The following is a 20,626-nucleotide window of genomic DNA, read 5'->3' on the forward strand; positions in this document are numbered from 1 at the left end:
TCATGATCAACAATGAGTGCTAAGGAGCCAATCATCCAGGTTAGGGAAGACCTGGAATCCGTGCAGCCTAAGCCAGGCTGTGACCACTGCCATGCACTTGGTGAACACTTGATGGGTTTGTGGTGAGATCAAATGGCAGGGCCCTGAATTAGTAGTGACTGGCCCCCAACAGGAAGTGTAGAAACATCCTGGAGTGCCTGTATATCTTTATATGATGGTGGGCATTCTTGAGGTCTATCAAACAAATCCAGTCATCCTTTCTCAGCAGAGGTAGCATGAACTACACCATGACCATCTGGAATTTGGTCAGTCTTAGGTAAGGATTCAATTTGCTTAAATACAGAATGGGCTTGAGGTGCTTGTTCTTCTTTGGTAACAAAAAGAATCTTGAATAGACCTCAGTCCTTGATGGTCTGTATGACCTCTTGGATGACTCTGTCTGGAAGCAGCTTGTGAATCTCTACTGATGCTTGCAGTCTCTGATGAAGTGGAACATCTGGGAGACATTTGTGACAAAATTTAAGAACTTCTAAAAAGTGAAGAGAGTATCCCCTGGATATGGCTCTTAACACCCATTTGTTCAAGGTGATGGCCTCCCAAGCTTCTGGGTAAAGAGTCAAGCAACCTTTGACTGCCTCCAGAGTAGAACATCCACTGAAAGGGCCCACTGAAGAAAGCCCTGCAGAAACCCTTACTCTGCGGACTGCCCCTGCCCCACAGCCAGCGTCCATTATGATTACCCCCATCCAAGGGAGGAACCTTCTGAAGGAGCATCCTGAGAACACTGCTGTAACTTTCTGAAAAAGAGGTGCTTGCCCCCTCCTGATTCCTTGAAAGGGTTCGTTGAGGGGTGGTGAAACACACTCCTATGGTCGACAGTGTCTTCCCTTCTTGTTTGCTCCTTGTAAGAGTACCTTTAACTTTCAGCCCAAACAAGGAAGAGCCATCAAATTGAGCATTAATGAAGGATAATAAAACTGTAAACCAACAACAGACCACAGCTCCAAATCAGGTGCAAGGTTTATTCGTTTAGCACTTTCTTCTCGTGAAAGAGACTTCCTCAAAACAAACACACAATGCTAACCCAACCCTTAAATACCCATTAATCAAGTACCTAATTATAAAATTAATCACATGACAAAGTTGAAATTAGTCATAAAAACTAATACACAAGTTTCAAAATGTAAACATTAAGACATATTATACAAAATATAATACAAAATATATAATTTGAAAATGTTAGTTATGGGGCAGTTGTAAATGCTGTTCTAGAGTTAGTTGATTTTAATGAAATGTTACCTAGTTTACCACATCCAAATTTGGATTTGGAAACAGGATTTCCTATAGGCACGGAAGGTGCTAGTTTAAAATCTATAATCTCCGCAGTTGGCGTTTTAAATTAAACAGGGTGTCCAGCGTACTGGGCCGGCCACGCTTTGATTGGTAAGGATAGTGGGGTGGGAGGCCCAATGGATGCTGACACTGTGGATGTTGCTATTCATGGAGGAAGATGACCCTGGGCAAACTTGTTTGACTAATTTAGTAGATCTTAACAACGAACAAAATGTGGTTTCTAAGGATATTTACACTATAGTTAATAAATGGTGCTAATGATTTAAAAATTTTTAACTACTCTTCTAAAGTTGTGGGTATTGAACATGCTGACCTTCTAGCAAAAGGTTTCACTTTTATCCCTGCAAGAAGGGGTAATTTAGTTGACATTATAATTGACTTAAAATGTTTTATGTGCAAGTTAAACCTCAATGTGTGGTTTAATGATGATATTAATTTTGGAGAAGGGTGGTGTTGTCTGTGACCAATAAAAGGGGACCTGGAGACAATAAGTGGTGGAGAACTTTTAAAGTCTGAATCACTGCTAACATTTCTTTGACATTTATGCGCTTTTTCACATCTGAATGATCTCATTTGCCTTGCACTTGAACTCCCCCTATACACTGTTCCCCATCTGAATCTGACGAGTGCATCTGGATTGAATGAACTGGGATTTGGGAGACATCTGATTTCCTCCACCACTGTAAACAAAGGTTATGTACTTACCATAATGAAATACCTGTGTTGTCTGCCTCCATCTGATTCAACCTGTGGGCTATCTGATCCAACATGAATCTGACACCAGCTAATTTCTTCAGAGTGCAAACTCTCCAGCTTCTGTCTCTCTTACCCACAATGTCCCACTCCTCACCCCTCTCCTCAGATTGACTTTTTCCCATATAAGCCACCTCCAACTTACAATAAGCTTCCCTAACCAAGGAGAACACAGGACTCCACGGATAAGGAACGGACAACCTCCATTGTTTGGCATTGCACAAAGAGAAGTTTGCCAAAACAAGCCCAGGTAGGGGGAGAGGGGGATTGAACCAGATGGAGATAGACAACACAGGTCTATCATTATGCTAAGTACTCAACTTTCATTTCCAGTGTTGTCTGTTCTATCTGGCTTCAACTTGTGTGACAGAGTCCCCAGCCATGAAAAAAACACCCTCAGGAGGAACTAAGGAAGGATAATCCACAGTACAGTGGAGCCAAAGGAAGTCCTGGATCTTGACTGAATATCCAGCTTATAATGCAAAACAAAAGTGTGGTGACCCATCCAAGTCACAGCTACAAAAAATACATCCATTGATAGAAAGGAAAGCTTTAGAAGCAGCTAATGCCTTGGTAGAATGACCTTAGGTTTGTGTGGAAGGGTCTTACCATTCAAAGAATGTGCAAACTAAATACAGTCTGATAGCCACTTAGATAAAGTCATTTTAGACAAAGGTGAGCCCAGCCTGTACTTTGAAAAGGAAACAAATAACTGACTGGATTTTCTAAGGGCCTTGGTATGGTCCATATAAAATCTCAATTGCCTATGAACATCCAAACAATGAAGATGGTATTAGTCTTTGTTGCAGAAATTGGGAAACAACACAGTGAGATGTGTAGAACTGTTAAGATTATTCTCAGAAGCCACTTTAGCCAAAAAGGAAGGGTCTGTATGGAGAGACACCCCGTCTTTGTGGAATACCAAATAAGGAGAAGAATCAAGAGCGTACAACTCTGAAACCCTTCTCACCAAAGAAATATTCACCAAAAACAAGGTCTTCCAAGACAAGACCTTCAAGTTGGAGGTAGATGACAGTTCTAATGAAGTGCTTGTAAGGACCTGCAAAACAAATGGCAAATCCTAGGGAGGGATAGGATCCCAAATTGGGGGATATAGCAAAAAGGTACCTTTGAGAAACACCTTGGAAATCTTGAAGAAGGCCAGAAGAACACTGTCCCTGCTAACATGAAAATTAGAGATGGCTGCCAACTGCACCTTGTTGGTTGAAAAAACTAGAACCTGACTTGAAACAATGCCAAACCACAAAATGTCTCCATTTACTGGAATATACTTTTCTAGTAGAATGTTTTTGAGAAGAAGACGAGATGTGAACTACAGCCTATGAAAGCTTGGAATTTCTGGCAATCAAGGGAACTGGAGAAACCATGTGGTTAACTTGAAGGATTGAATACTGGATAAGAAATGAGATCTGGAATAGGATCCAGTACCCAACAGGGGTACTTCAGAAGAAGTCAAAGGAAGGGGAACCACACTTGATGGAGCCAGAAAGGTGCTATGAGGATCACAATTGCTCTGCAGTGGGCTGCCTTCTGAAGAAATTTTACAATTAAAGGGACTGGTGGATAAGTGTAAAGAAGTCCCAGGGGCCAATCAAACATCAGAGCATCCCTGGGTGACTCTCCCAGAGGGGGAACTAAGGCATGATAGCTGTTGCACCTGGTGCTGGAAAGGGAGGCAAATAGGTCATAACACAGAGTGCTCCAGCACAGAAAAATCTGAGCTGCAACTCTCAGATTTAGAGACCACTCGTGGGGAAGCAGAATGCTCCTGATAAGACTGTCGGCCGGAATGATGGACTTCCCCAGGATGTGCTTTGCAACCAGAAACTGCTGAGAAGAAATTGCACATTGTCAAAGGAGCTGGAAGAACAAACTGTCTCTTGTTGGTCACTAAAGGAGATTGCAACCACCGAGTTTGGTCATGACACACCTTTGTCAGCCGTATCGGAAAATCCATTTGGTCGGTTAGGAACGACCACTGTATGGTTAGCATTCATTGCAGAGCTCTCATATGATATCTGACTAATGGAAACAATCCTATGGATGCTGCCATATTACCTAAGAATTTCAAAACTGCATGAACTGGAGGCTTCGAGAGCATGAACACGACAAAGCCTGGGCACAAAGGCCAATCAGGCTGGAGCTCAGAAGCCTGGCAATTTCAATGACTGTATCCAAGTGACAACATGTGAACTCTTAATACCTGAACAGGCTGTAGGTTCAACTTTAGGTAACTGACCTTAATGCCTAAGTGGTCACACAGCTGGAGTAAGGTATCCCTAGTCATGATCAACAATGATCTTGTGAGGGTGCTAAGGAGCCAATCATCCAGGTTAGGGAAGACCTGGAAACTGTGCAGCCTAAGCCAGGCTGTGACCACTGCCATGCACTTGGTGAACACTTGATGGGTTTGTGGTGAGATCAAATGGCAGGGCCCTGAATTGGTAGTGATTGGCCCCCAACAGGAAGTGCAGAAACATCCTGGAGTGCCTGTATATCTTTATATGATGGTGGGCATTCTTGAGGTCTATCAAACAAATCCAGTCATCCTTTCTCAGCAGAGGTAGCATGAACTGCACCATGACCATCTGGAATTTGGCCTGTCTTAGGTAAGGATTCAATTTACTTAAATACAGAATGGGCTTGAGGTGCTTGTTCTTCTTTGGTAACAAAAAGAATCTTGAATAGACCTCAATCCTTGATGGTCTGTAAGACCTCTTGGATGACTCTGGAAGCAGCTTGTGAATTTCTACTGATGCTTGCAGTCTCTGATGAAGTGGAACATCTGGGAGACACTTGTGAGAAAATTTAAGAACTTCTAAAAAGGGAAGAGAGTATCTTCTGGATATGGCTCTTAATACCCATTTGTTCAAGGTGATGGCCTCCCAAGCTTCTGGGTAAACAGTCAAGTGACCTTTGACTGCCTCCAGAGTAGGACAGCCACTCAACCCTTTAGATTCACTGAAAGGGTCCACTGAAGAAAGCCCTGCAGAAACCCTGACTCTGCAGACTGCCTCTGCCCCACAGGCAGCATCCATTAAGATTACCCCCATCCAAGGGAGGAACCTTCTGAAGGAGCATCCTGAGAACACTGCTGTACCTTTCTGAAAAATAGGTGCTTGCCCCCTCCTGATTCCTTGAAAGGGTTCATTGAGGGGTGGTGAAACACACTCCTCTGGTGGACAATGTCTCCCCATCTTGTTTGTTCCTTGTAAAAGTACCTTTAATTTTCAGCCCAAACAAGGAAGAGCCATCAAATGGGGCATTAATGAAGGATGCCTTCAAGCAATCTGCAAAGTTGCATAATTGCATCCAAGCATGGCTTTGCATGGCAATGCCATGGCCAGCCTCTCAGGATGCTCTATTGGCTGCATTAGAAATGAGCCCCATGGAGATGTTGGAGATTGATAGCAGGGTAGACAATTGAGTCGCCAGCATCTTCAAAACCTCCAGAGACTGCAGCATCTTAATGTTTCTCGACACTTCAGACACAAGGTCATGTTGGTGTCTGATCAAATGTGATAAGAAATTAAGTGCCCTCAACACAAATGTAGCTGAGGCACAGGAGTGCTTCTGTAAATGATCCAAAGCAAAAGACTCCCTATTTGTGAGATGAACAGAACAGCCCTCTTCAGAGATCTCCTTCTTGGTGGCAGCCACCACCACAACAGCATAGAGAGCTAGACCCTTACTTTAATGTGGCTGGTCCTTGTGGGTGTAAGAATCTTATCAGGTTTCTTGGGAAGGGGCTGCACTGTGTCAGGGTCCTTCCACACCCTCTGGGACACTAGGTCTATAAGCATATCCAGAAGGGGAACCACCCAAGGCATGGATGGGCCCATGCCAAAGGCCTCCAAAAATACCAACTCCTCTGGACAGGGGGCTTCAGTGGTCCAGCTTCCAAGCTGGTGAAACATCTCCAAGAGATCACCAAATGAAGCATCATACCACTGAGACTTAGGGGGCCCCTCTCCTTCAGGTGAGACACTCCTCCAGAGAGTCAAGTTGTTTCCTCTTGTACCTCCTCTTCCTTGAAACCTCCCAATCCAGTGATGCCAAGGGAGAGAAGGAAGAGGCAGGATGGAGACCCACTAATGCAGGCTGTCCAGGAGCAGACTGATGACCATTGGCTAGGGAAACCCGACCCATCTCCTTAGAGGAGCGCATCGTTTCTACAATGTTGAAGGCCAAAGCAGATGCTAGTCTTCCAGAACTGAAGTTCCCAGTACTTGAACATACCAGTGACACATCCAAACCCAAGGGAGCTATCCCTAGTTCTGTTGTCGAGACCATCACTGAGAAGTCAAGCAGTGGGAAAAAAGCGAACCCACAGGGACCACCATCAACAAAAAACTCCTGCTCCGACACTGTGGCTCCAAGGGTCAGATGGCCCTGGAATAGTCGGGGTTGACGAGACCAAGGAATAAGTTGGAGCCCAAGATGGCCAAGCCATCAGATCTGACCCTGAGGGTGGGAATGCAGCCAGGCCTGAAGACCTCAGCTCCAAAGAGGCTGAAGGAGCAAGCCAAATAGATGGAGCCCAAGGTCCGTCTTGGAAACAGACCCAGACTCAAAGGGATAAGGCCTAATTGCATATGAGTCTGCAAAAAGGACCTCATCAGTTGTTCCAAGTCAAAAGCCTTAATAATGCCCACCAGTCTTGATGATTGGATGGATAAAGCCACTAACAAGAGGCTTGGAGGGCTGTTTCAAAGTGGACAAATTCATTTGCTGGATCTGAACCAGGGAGACTCAGAACTGGGGAGGGGAAGGGAATGACTCCAGTGGCAGCTGTGGCGGAGTAGATGGAGAAAGATGGGAAGCTTTCCTACCTGAAGGAGCCCCTTTAGCAGAAAGGGTCTGAGAAGGCTCAGACTGGTAATGGAACCTTTCTGGTGGTCGGCACTGAGGACTATTGGCTCCAAGGAGGTGGAGGCAATGTTGGCACTGGGGCAGATGAGTGACCCAAAAGTTGTGAAATCTTCAGGTCTGGCAAGCCCAAGGAAGAAGGATTAGGAATTGAATTTATTTATTTATTTCCAATTTGATTTCCGGGTGAAGTCCACTGGGCTGAAATAACCCATTTTCAGTGGAAGCCCGGGGAGAAAAACTCCAAGTTGCATATTAACAGAGTTCAGGGTTTAACAATTTCATTTAAGGAGTACTCTAATGTGTGGAGTTTGACAGCAATACATGTGTGAACATGAGTAGAGAGAGAAATGACAGAATAAAAGACAGAGAATACACTCTGCTGATGCGCAATTAAGCATGGGTGATATTTACACTATTTACAAGGTTGAGTTGAGTCAGAGTAGCTATAGGTGTTATCAAAAGCATAGAGGGCCCAGGAGAAAGAGAGAGGACACACTGGGAGCAGAAGGTTTAAATAGGATTATGTAGGGAGAAGGCAGGTACATTTCCACTTAGAAGACAAGTGTTTGAAAAGCAGGTTTTTAAAGTTTTCAGAGTTTGGCATAGATCTTAAGAGTAGATTGAAGGGAATTCCATTTTTTGCCAAGTGAGTAAGAGAGAAGAAGTTGTCCAGCAGTGTGTTTAGGTTTATTGATAGCTATTAGGTTCTGATGTTCAGATCTTAGTGTTCTTTTGGGAATGTAGGTGGGAAGGAGATTAGTTAGGGCAGGACATTTTGTTGGGTGAAATATGATTCTGTGAGCAGAGGTGAGTTGGAGATAGTCTAGGTAGTTAGGGAGTTTGAGCCAATTCATGGATTGCAGGGTGAGGCAGTGATGGGTATAGTTTTTGGAGTTTTTGGCGAATTTAGAGATTTTGTTGTAGCAGGTTTCTAGTTTGGAGGTTATAGTAGAGGACAGATTGGTTAACCTCATATTTATGAGAGGGCATTGTCCATATAATAAGGAAGGGAGAAGATAAGTTGTGGCCAGAGTATTCCTAGTAGAGCTGGAGAGAAAGTGATTGTTCCTATACAGCATGCCTAGCTTTTGGTGGGTTTTCTTGATATTTTGTTGAATATGTATATCGAATTTGAGGTGTTCATCAATGGTAATACCAAGTAGTTTAGCGGACGGAACAACATCTATAGGTGAATTTTTATGGCTATAGACTTTGAAGTTGTTTTTGTCATAGGAGAAGGACTTTGTAGAAGGGAATAGTAGAATCTTTGATATATTAGCATTTAGAGAGAGGTGGTTTTGGCACATCCAGTTTTCGGTAGTTGAAAATGCAATTTGGGTTTTGTTTAGAAGTTCAGAGAGGTTTGAGGCAGAGCAGACTAAGGTAGAATCGTCTGCATATTGTATGATTTTGGTATCAGGAATAGCATAGTGAAAGTTATTGATGAAGATATTAAAAAGCATAGGGCCGAGAATAGATCCCCGAGGAACTTCAGTTGGGGTGGGTAGGAAGGAAGAGATGGAGTTCTTCCATTTGACTGCCTGTGATCTATTGGATAGATAACTGGAGAACCAGGATATGGTGTTGGGTGAGAGATGGAGGTTGGAGAGTTGAAAGAGAAGGTGCTTGTGGGATACAGTATCAAAAGCTTTGGACAGATCAAGTAAAATGGTAGAAACTAAATGTCCTGAATGATGGGCTTGATTGACAGTTTCAAGGAAAGAGAGTAGAGCAGTAATAGTGCTATGGCCTGGGTGGAAGCCATGTTGGGTGGGAGTGAGAAGGTTGTTTAGAGTCAGAAAAGGCATGAGTTGGAGGTGGATGCATTTTTCTAGGATTTTGTAGATTGGTGACAGCACAGTGATTGGGCGAAAGTTTGAGATGGTGGTGTTTTTGCCTCCTTTGTGAAGTGGAAGAATATATTCTGAGCACCAGAGTTTAGGGACATATTATTCCTTTATGGATCTGTTAATAATGATGCTGATTGGAAGAGCAATACCTTCAGCAGCACATTTCAGGAATGAAGGAGGGATATTGTCAGGAGCATTTGAGCAAGGTTTAAGTTTGGACAAAAGTTTTTGTATGAAGTTAGTGGAGACGGGTTTGTGCTCAAACAGAGAGTGAGGGTTGCTAGGTGAGTTGGAAAGTGGTGAGTATAAGGAAGATGGGTTATTGTTAGGAAATGTCTTGGTGAGGTTTGAAATGGTTTCTATGAAAAAAGAGTTGAATTTGGAGCTTAGTTCGAAATCAGATTTACTTGGGTCAGGACAGGGGTTATTCTTGGCGCCTGGATTGAGAAGAGAGTTTATTGAATTCCAGAAAAGTTTGGGATTTTTATTATTATATGTGGACTGGAGTTTGAAGTAGTAGGACTTTTTGTCCTTGGTGATTATTCTTTTTGCAAGGCTGCATAGCTGTTGATATTGGAGGAGTGTAGTGGGCAGTTTATTATTTTGGTAAAGTTTCCATATTTTGTCTCTTTGGTGCATGATTTTTTTGTTTCTCTGGATAGCCAAGGAACAGTTTTGGCTTTTATCCTTTTGTGTCTTAGAGGGGCAAGGGAATTTTGGGTATCTAAGAAGACAGAGTTGAAGTATTCTATAGCTCTGTCAAGTGGAAGGGTGTTTAGAATGTGCCAGTTCATCTGTTTGAAAATGTTTGAGAAAGTAGTGGGGTTGAGGTTAGTGAGGTTGCGAGTGTTGATATATTGATGCTGGTGTGGGGTAGAGTTGGTTGAGCGATGTATGAAGGCCGGAAGGTGGTCACTAATGGTATCAGGAATAGTGCCAGAGTTAGTTATTTTAGTTGGATCTGAGGCTAGGATCCAGGTGGATTTTTTTTGTTTGGTCGGGTGACGGGGAGTATTAACTGAGAGAAGTTGTAGAGGTTGATAGTTAGGGAGGGAGAGTGGCAATTGATTTTGTTCCAGTCAATATTTACATCTCCTAGAATGTAAGTTTCATAGTGAATTCTAGTAGAATCCCATAAGAGAATTTCTTCGAATGTTGAGATATTATTACCAGGTGTGATATATTGGGCAATAATACAGATATTTTTGTGTTTATTTAATTTTAGTAGTCCAGCAGTTAGTTATGTATTCGGGAATTGGAATTTGGAGTGAAATTATGATGAGCAGGTTAGAGAAGACAAGGGCAGAGCCGCCACCTTTTTTGTTAAGACGGTCACTTCTGACAGCATGAAATCCTGGGGGTAGGAACTCAGAGTCAGAGCTGGAGGGTTTAAGCCATGTTTTGGAGATGGCTAAGATGTCAGTTGGTTATGGCTTAACCAAGCTTGAAATTGGTGAATTTTGTTGTTGAGACTTTGTGCATTTAGAGTAAAAAGATTTAGGGTGTTGTGGTAGGAGGTGGATGATAGAAGGTGGGTACTGGAGAAGGAGGGGGTAGGACCAGGGTTAGGATGAATATCACCAGCTTGGATTAAGTTATTAAAGGTATTATCCTTTAGCCATTTGGGATTATTAGGTGTGATAATTGATGGTTTTAAAGTTATAGTGGGTGACAATGTCTTAACTTTAAAGGAGAGAATTTTAGGGTGGAATAAGTGAAGAGTGTTGGACTGGATGATAGATGAGGAGATGGAGTGGAAATGGGAGTAGGATTGAGTGTGAGGGTGTGTCTGTATGGTGGTTGTTTTAGTGGGCAATTTTGGGCAAGTATTATAGTTGTATGAGCTAGCAAAATAAAGAGGAATTAGGATAAGGGAGACAAGGCAGGGTACTAGGAGGGTACGATGCCTTGATAAGAGCATATTGGATAAATGGGAGAAAGAAAGAAAGATGTGAGAGTAAGGCAAGGAGAGGCTGAATAGGAAGGGAGGTATTAGAAAGTACTGAAGGTTTTAATAGGATGTTAGTGCGGGAGTTATATGGGAATGCAAAATAACAATAGGGATTGTAATTATAAGGGTGGTGTGCAGATGGAAGAGTGTGAAATGGAAGTAGAAGGGAGAGAATTGGTGGGGGAGCAGCTATTGGGTGAATAGTTTGGGGGAGGGGTTAAGGAGGAATAAAGTTAGGAGTGCTGGGGGTGGGTGGGAACTGGGGGCAGGGTAGGGGAGCAGAGTGAGCCCGAAGGGTGAACTGAGCGGGATGGAGCAGAAGAGGTGAGTGCAGCAGAAAAAATGTATCAGTGAAGAGCAGATAGATGGCTGTAGAAAGAGGGTTTGTTCTGAAGTTTAAGGAGAGGTAGCACAGGGTGACCTTTACTGAGGAAGATTTAGCATAAAGGGAAAGGAAATATACAGTCACAGAGAGATGAATTCAACAATCTCTTTAGTAGATCCTCTGAAGCACAACAGGACCTTTTCTGACTCCTCTTGGATGATATGGAGTCCAGTGAATGAGGCTTCTCGGACCTGACCTTCAGGGCTGAGGTAGAGGCAGAAGAAGCTAGTGAAGGGCCAGAGGGAAGAAAGCTCTTGAGGACCAACTTGGCCTGATGCTTGTTAATCACCCTGGATCCAAACCCCTCACAAAGAGAAAAATCACAATCCAGGTGCAATGCTCCCAAATAAGATAAACACAACAATTATGTGCATCCTGCAAGGGCAAATTGTGCTCACAGGCAATGCTTTTCTTACAGTCTTTCTCCATTAATCCAAAAACACACTATCGAGTCAACAAGAAAAAACACAAACACACACACTTACAAATATGCTACTACAACTACCCTACACTACTGAAACACTATACCTAAGCAATCTGATAAAATAATACACTACAGCAAAGAAGACCCTAAATGATGGAAAGCCTATCTAAAGAATAAACAGTTAAAGTACAGCTACCCAGGTACCTATCACACATAACACTACGTATGCTAACACTAAGAAAGAGGTAAGGGATAGCAAAATATAGACCCAAACAAGCAGAACAAGAAACTTTTCAAAAGGATATACCTAAGCAGAATTCAATTGAGCTGTTGACTGGAATAGAGGTAAACTTGATCTGAGGAGTGGGGTGAGGAGCGGGTGATTGTGGGTAAGGGTTGCAGGGCCTGGCAAGTTCAAAGTTTGAAGGAACTGACCATTGTCGGATCCAATAACCCACTGGCTGAAGCTAAACAGTGCAGACAATATCTGATCATTCATTTCCCAAAATCCAATATTGGTACCAGAGACTCGAAGGGAAACAGGTGCTGGATCAAAAAGAAATTTAACTATCATTGAATCTTTCTTATGTGGAATCTGGTATGTGGTGTTATAAGGATCATTGATGACATGAGGCCTAGAACTTTAAGAAACATCTAGCAAAAGCAACTTCTTGAAGAAAGAAATCCTTGAAAATGTTCTGTATGTTTTCCAGTAGAGAACACATTTTTTCTACATATGTCATACACCCCTAGGAAGATATTTTTTGTGGGGGTGTGAGACAAGACATTTGTAGGTTCAAGGTGCAGTTGGGAGCAACTGGCATGTGATAACCCTCCTTCAGATGTAAAGTCTCCATGAAACAGTGGTCCAGCAGAAGGGGCAATACCATTTGCAGGGTGAGTAGTTTCAAAAAGGTATTTAGGTACATCAAATCAAACACTAGTCTCCATGATAGCTCCTTTTTAGTACCAAAAATTCTGATGCAAAATCCTTTTCCTTTTTGTGGTGTAGAAACTGGTTCTATAACCCCTGCTTGCAGTTTACAAAGGAATATCGGAGAGAACAAGTATGTCAGGTTTGGAGGATTTGGAGGGGTTCCTCTGAAGGGAGGAGGATTTTCTGTCCACTGCCAGAAGTATCCTCACTGAATTATTTACAGAACCCACTTGTCTGACACTATATGTGGCCAGACTGCTGGGTTGATCTAAAGCGTGGGGAAATGTGAAAGGGGAAAAGGGACATGAGGAATGGTCAGAATGCCCTGAGTCTTGGCATAGTCATTCTTTAGCAGGGTAAATATCTTTTTTGGAAAAGGAACCCCATTTCTTTGGTTTGGGGGCATTATCACCCTGATATTTCTTCTCAGAACCCCAATTCTTGTTAGGCTGGGATTGTTTTTCTTTGTTCTGCACTTTGAAGCTGGAAGCACTGTTAAGGAAGAACCTGGGAAAATGAAACACTCTAGCTATCCCACGCACCAATTTACCTCTATCATCCCATTGTTTGAGAATCTGTGTAGCAGCAGGACCAAACATAAATTCAAAATTTAAAGGAATATTCAAAAATATGATTTTTCAAATCCTCAGACAAATTCTGTTTATTTAACAAAGCTAACTTTCTCAATATAACTGAAGCTGTTGCATTTCTAGAAATAGTGTCCACCTTCCAGGACACTCAAAACAAGCTTCAAAACCTGAGTCACGTTAGAAGCAATCTCATTCGTATAACATTTCTGCTCAGCAGACAAAGATAAATCAAAGTCATCTAACCTGTAAGCGCATTCAAAATACATGTCCACATAAAGCCCTAATAATTTAAAATTCTAAAGCCAAGAATACAGCATCCATGGGACCAGATGACATCCCGGGCTGTGTACTACATGAACTACAATATGAACTGGCACCTCACCTAAGTGTCATGTTTAATCATAGCCTCACCTCAGGTTTCGTGCCCACTGAGTGGCGCAGAGCTACAGTTATCCCAATCCACAAGGGGGGATCCACCTTGGATCCCAGAAACTACCATCCTATCAGTCTGACAAGCCTTATCTGCAAGGCCATGGAGCGTATTATCATGGAACTTATAAACAAAGACATTGGCAACCTTCAAACACTGGACCCCACCCAGTTTGGGTTTGTGAAGGGCCGATCTTGTCTCCTGAACCTGATCGACTTCTTTGAATCAGTCTCCAGAGCCATGGACAAGGGTAAGGTGGTCCACACAGCCTATCTAGACCTTGCCAAGGCCTTTGACACCATCCCCCACTCTGGAATCATAGATAAACTTACTAAGTTGGGCATTAATCCCTATGTCACCCAATGGGTTGCTAAATGGCTTACTGATAGAACCCACACTGTAAAAGTAGCCGACTCCAAATCCAGCTCCAGACAAGTGACAAGTGGAGTACCTCAGGGTTTCAATCCTGGGGGCGCTCTTGTTTGGCATCTACTTCTCTGAAGTACAGGTCAACACTAAGGGACTCTGGTTAACAAAGTTTGCAGATGACTGCAAACTGGGGAGCCATTATTGATCCCCAAATGATGTGAATACTCTACAAAAGGGCCTTACAGAAACAGATGCTTGGTGCCAGAGCCATGGGCTCAAGCTCAATGCCAAGAAATGTATTGTTATCTCCTTTGGGACAAAACATGTATCCATGAATTACCATATAGGTGGCAGTACACTAAACACAGAAAGTGTGATAAGAGACTTAGGGACACAGGTGGACAGTGGTCTCACCTTCGATAACCACATCGCCACAACAGTCAGGAAATCCTTCTATGTGGCACACCTCATCACGAAGGGCTTTTCATTCAGAAAAAAGGAGGTCATTGTCCCACTGTACTCATCCCTCATTAGACCCATTATAGAATACAACGCCCATTTGGTATGTACCTCTCAAGACATCTGCAACAACTGGAAAGGCCTCAGAAATACCTCACTAAAAGAATCACAGGCCTAAAGCAGATGCCCTACGCTGACCGCCTTAAAAAACTCCAGCTATACTCCGTCACATATCGTCTACTCAGAGGCGATCTCTGCTTAACATACAAGGCCATGTCAAACCCAGAGCTGTTGGACATGCTACACTTAAAGAAATCCCAATCCCTCAGACGTACACGCTCCAGGGATCTAAACCTTGTCATCACAATAAACAAAACATGCTGGAGGGATAGGTTCCTGACCCAGAGACTCCCCAGACTCTGGAATAGATTGCCCATACATGTCAAGCAGAGTGCCTCTTTGGACCTCTTCAAGAGGAACCTTGACGATTGGATGGGAGAAAGGAAATTCACCCCAGGGATCACGTCAGTCGCCCTGCTAGACAGGGGTCCAGGAAAGTAAATAATGTGGGAAGAAATAGCCAGGGAATTGTTATGGCTAGGCTTGTAAAGGCCCTAGGGCTGATAGCCTAGTACCAACCTATGAACCTATGAACCTATAAAGACCAAATTATTAGACTGAGCCAACTTTTTACCAGAGATTCTAACCACTTGACAATTTTATCCAGTGGTGTTGGGTTAGAAGAAGCCAAGACTCTCTTGTTAGAGTTATCAGCTAGAGAAACTGTAGCTTAGTCAGCAGGGAATGGAGCAAAGAGAGCTGCAAGATCAGAGTACACCAGGTATTTCCTCTTTGTCTTTTTAGGAACTGGTTCACTAAACAAAAGGGTTTTACATGCAGTTTTACAGACATCTTCTAAGGATGGTAACAGTGCAGGAACAGCCAAAACTTTTGGAATCTCATCCTCAATAAGATAAACATCTGCCACTCTCTGGCACAGCTTCAGATTGCTTCTAGTCAAATACATCTCTGGAATGGTGGTGAACACTTGTTTGGGTTTTTGAATATGTTCACCTTTCAAATAATCTGACTGCATAGATTCAGAGTGTTCAATACTGTCTGCATCACAGTCCCCATCAAAATCCGTGGCATTAAACTAATATCTACAAAAGGTATCCCTATAGCCATTCTGAATAGAAGCATAGCCTCTGAAATTAGCTGACTATAAAACACTCTTAGCTAAGAAAACCACATAAGCCCTAAACACGGTAATAACCTGATTGCCTGTCATGTGTTGAAGTTTCTGTTTCTTAATATGAACTACACTAGAAAACAAAAATATCTGTGAACAGAGTATTATGTTTGGCAAGGGGTCTCTTACCCTGGACCTCTCCTATAACTAAAAGATTTGGTTTTCTTATGCTTGAACCAGGCAGTGGAATAGCCCTGGAGGATGTGTCTGACCCCTGTACCATACAGGGCTGTGGGCTCACACCAGAAGATGACGAGAAAAAAAAAAGGTAAGTGGCTGTGGGCCAGCTTAAGGTGACAACAGATTCACAACTGGTAGGCTGAGGCAAGATGCATCAAGTCAGGGGGTAAAAACATCGGCCAGAATAATACACTGACACTACTAAGGGCTGACTAAGGGCAGCAATAATAGAAAATATAAACTATGTTCCCACACAGCAAATAGGACTAAACTGCATAAGGTATAGCAGAATAAGTTTAAATTATGCTAAGCCTTGTTCTATAAACTGCAAAGTGTAGTAAAAAGCACATAAAGTCACAATACCAAATAAACCTTTTGTCCAAATAGTTTCAAAAATAAAATATATGCCCTTAAATCAAATATAAACCTTTTAAATCAGCATAAATAGCCCTTTACTTGGTGATGACCTTTTCTGAAATGAAAGAAATCTCCACAGAAAATGCAAATAAGTAGTTTGTGGTAAAATAGTGATTTAATTATAAAAAAGACTAAAGGCAGTGTTAAACCAGTAGTAAATATAATAAACATGAAGAAAAAAGTAAAGAAATACAATACTGTCTAGTCAGAACTTGAAAATAAAGCAGATAAACAACAGGTATCTTGGCACCCTGCCAAAAAACAGTGCCCACTGTTTCACTGACATAACAGAACTTCAGTTTCCTAGTGCAGGTCATAAAATATTTTAGAAAAACCATATACCTGCTTAAAAGTGGGTTTAAGCATACAAATAACGCAGCAGTAAGTCAGAGCAGCTGCCGTGTCTTTGGAATAGGCTGCTAATTAATGTGAAACAGAGCACCTCTATGATACTGTTCAAAAGGAATCTGAACGAGTAGATAGGGCACAGCAAATTCTTATCAGGGATAGCACCCACAACCCTCTTGGACAGTCATTACTAAATATAATCCTGGGTATTGACTAGAGTTATCTATGTTATTACATTGGGATGAAACAGCTAGGCTTGAAATGGCCTCCGGGTTGATAGCCTAGTAACCTCCTATGATCCTAAAATTTGCAAAGGAATCAACATCAGTAGTAAACAGCAAGTATACTAAAATAAAAATTTAACACATATTTTTTTTTAATAAAACAGAAAGACATCAAAAGTATATAATAACAAATAAGAAGGGAGGTTTCCAAAGGGATCTTATCCAAGTCTGGAATCTGGAATCCACCAATGTAATGGGCTGAGGAAATTTAACTGTGCGAGTCCTACTGCTGGCACTAAAGTCTGGGTAACTGACTTTCTGTGACAGGGCTTAGGCTTCTCCTGTTGAGTGAACCTTAGCAAATCCCCTATCACAGAGTCAGAGGACAAGATTCTGTGCTTTGAAAAGCTGCTAGTATGGGTTGGCTTTGTAGCCACAGAACCCACATGTCAGTGAGACAGTATGAATGATGAACATATATTGAATTCCTCAAGCCCCATACTCAAGATCATTCATGAAATTCACATCATCAGAGAAGTGGGGCATATAAGTCTTAAAGAGTTACTTTGGCCCCAAACATTTTGATATTAAATAACAGCAGACATCCCTTCATACTACAGAAGCAGATTACCACTATTTTTGCAAATAATCAAAACCCCAGCCTTACAATGGAAAAATATTGGATACAATAAATTGTATCAGTGGATTCCTTTGTTTAATAACACTAAGTTGTTCATCACACAGGTGTGTTATCTGTAAAGAAAACATATTTTCATCTTGATCACACATACATTTACTGTTTCCTGTAAACAAAACATATTTTAATTTTGCTCACACACATACATTTACTTAATTGCCTTTGCTTATGTAAAATATGAATCCCACTGTCATTTAAAGATTTGATTTCCAAACAGGAAGTAATTATTTTCAGTGGTGCCATCTTATGCCAAAACTTACACTAATATCTGTGTAAGCATTAACCTAGATGTAACATGATGCAACAAATGAAATAATTAGTATATCTGTGACTTTTATTTTATTTATTTTTTTTTAGTTAACTTAACCTTAGTTTGTATTTTTTAGACTAGGGTATGGATTGTTGGTAATACACGTTTCGAGTTGGCTAGCTGACTTTATGCTTTTACTTTATTCTTTTACTTTACAGGAACATTCAGAAATGTTCAATGCTTGTGAATCACTACTTACCATGAACTTTTAAACTTTTCTTGTTTCACAGAATGGGGCTATTGTAGCTAGATATGCATAGCTAGCCACAGTTCATGAAGTTTGGGAAAAAAGTCAGTCATGTTAAGTGTTTTACACAGTACTAAATGTTTCTAAACACCTCCTTTAGTTTTTTTGTCAATGGTGTTAAATTTTATTCCTAATCATTTTCTTTAGGGGAAGCTACATTTTTTTCTTTTTTGAGAATGAGTATGTGTGTTTATTTTGTGTGCACTATTTAAACTTTTTTATACTTGACAATATGAGTACAGTGATGAAAAATAATGATGACAGAGAAAGGATCATGATAAAAATATACTTTGGCTCTGATGCACTTTTAGCACACCCATTTATTAGGATTAAAGACACATCTGCTCTGCATACTGCAAAATGTCCTGATTTTATCTGTATTTCTGTTTGCTTTTCCCAATCTGAGACTGGAACTGAACTGATGCATAAAACAAATTACAAAAATATATATCTATAGCTACACACACACACACACACACACACACACACACACACACACAATGTACACAAAGCTATATATGTAAATGTTCACACATGTGTCTATATAGATAGATAGTTAGGTCTCCTGAAAATGACTGAAAGACCCAAACTGACATTCATGACATCTAGCACAAAATGTTGACAATGCATATACCATCTTGCTACTACACTTGTGCTGAGCAATAACTTTGGCACATGAAAAATAATTAAAAAAAAAAAGACAGAAAAATATTACTCTTTTTTTGCAGGAGGGGCAAGCCCGCACTGCATCCCCTCCCTCTGATAATTATATATACTTACTTCGAGAATGCATATTATCAGGGGAAGGGCATATTCCCCACCCACAAATATTGCTACAGTAAACAGCCATAAGTGCATTTTCATTCATTATAATGTAGCTTTAATCATCAAGTTATACTGCAATTTTAGAAATACTTCAGTAAGCCAATAACTAAATGCATACCTCTCAACCTCTTAGAGCAAAACATCTGGACAAAGCCATAAGTAATGGGGGGAGGGCAAAGGCCCAAAAATATTGCCCTTACAAACTTAGTTGATAGAATAATAGGTTTTGTATTAGTGTGATTTTTCTGAAGGGAATGAAGTCTGAAACTCAATGCCTGTCATTATTTTCTCAGTTTGGTCTTTAATGATTTGCCAGTGATTTGTCACAAAACCACAATTTTAGGAAAAATGGACCAAAAATGTGTGGCAAAAATCTAGACATTCTGCGGAAATCTGTACAGTTGAGAGGTAAGACCACCTGGTTAAAATAATTCCAGAGGGACAAAGTACTCATTCATTTATACCTTCTTTTGTGCCATCATTAGCATTACAATGACAAACAAATGTGCCTTCCAGGCTCATTAAAAGATAAAGCCAAACCAGTCCTGCCTACTACCCACCTAACCTGTTTCAAACATGGAAACAATTCAACATCAGTTTATTTTTTGTTTTTTGCAACTGCTGTGACATCGCTATACTAGTAAATTTGCAATGTAACAAAATTAATTAATGGCAAATAATTTGTATATTTTTTGTCAGAAAGATAAAGACACTATGTAAACGTATTCTTTGAGTTAGGGGAAGGGAGAAAAGAAGTAGCTGAAATCAAACCTTTGGGTCAAGGCCCAGTCCAGCCCGAACAAGTATAATAACCAAGGCAAGATTTCTCAATGCAGATGACCACTGATGTTTTATATAGGTAGCATCTCTGATAACAGGCACATTTCTGAGAAGAAAGCCAGCAAGAAGCATGCCTGAATGAAAAGAAAAGAAAGAAAGAATAAGTATAATTTAAACTAATATTTGTAGTAAGTGTGGAACAAGATTAATTCTTTTTACCAATATTCCCATTCTCAATATATACATATATAGTATATTGCATTTTTGTTTTTATTCAAGGCAAAGTTTAAAATACTTCTTTGACATCTCCATCCCTTTATGGGCTATGTACAAATTAAACAAACAATACTGACATTTAAGTATTACAGAAGTTATTCACTTTTTATTAATCTGTTAAGTGGGTGGCTGGTTTTGTCCAAAGGGTCAATTATAGACAACACCCGGACTACAGACAGCACAGTATGCATTTAACATTTAATTCAACAGCACAGAGAACTGTGCAAGTACATTTTAATTATATCTAACTAAACTATTAGGGTGACTAAATATACAAATGTTGGTTAGTGCAAAGCTAATCAAACAAATGTACAGAACGAGTACAACAATATGAAAAGCAACACTCTTCAGTACAATTGATTTACCCAGTGCTTTAGAAGAGGACAATAGTAGGGACTGCTGCCTGCACACACAACAGCGGTAAGTAAATACTAACAATTAAAACAAAACTGCAAACATCTGCACTTTTTTCATAATGCACTACATTAATATGTATAAGACTTGGAACGTTAATTAATGACAAGTATATCAAAATCATAGCTGGTGCCTAGATAAAATAGTGAGACAACATACAAGTATTGTATCTCAGAGTAAAGATAAGACAGTGATGCACTTCTTTGTAGTTATTCATTCGATTTATACAAAATTAACATATTTTAGTAAGAACTTTGCAATC

The 20,626-nt window shown here is 40.9% G+C and overlaps 1 protein-coding gene across 4 annotated transcripts in view; it reads right to left on the reverse strand.

Annotated features, from left to right (window-relative positions):
- The window catches only part of SLC9B2 (solute carrier family 9 member B2), a 504,139-nt gene that overhangs the window by 316,234 nt on the left and 167,279 nt on the right, over positions 1-20,626 (reverse strand). For all 4 annotated transcript variants that reach the window (XM_044062120.1, XM_044062122.1, XM_044062121.1 and 1 more), the window contains exon 5: positions 19,666-19,808. In XM_044062120.1, coding sequence (XP_043918055.1) covers positions 19,666-19,808 — 143 coding nt within the window. The remainder of the gene's footprint in view (positions 1-19,665; positions 19,809-20,626) is intronic.

Source organism: Protopterus annectens, chromosome 2.part1 (genome assembly GCF_019279795.1).
Source record: "Protopterus annectens isolate FY-2018-M chromosome 2.part1, PAN1.0, whole genome shotgun sequence".
NCBI lineage: Eukaryota > Metazoa > Chordata > Ceratodontiformes > Protopteridae > Protopterus > Protopterus annectens.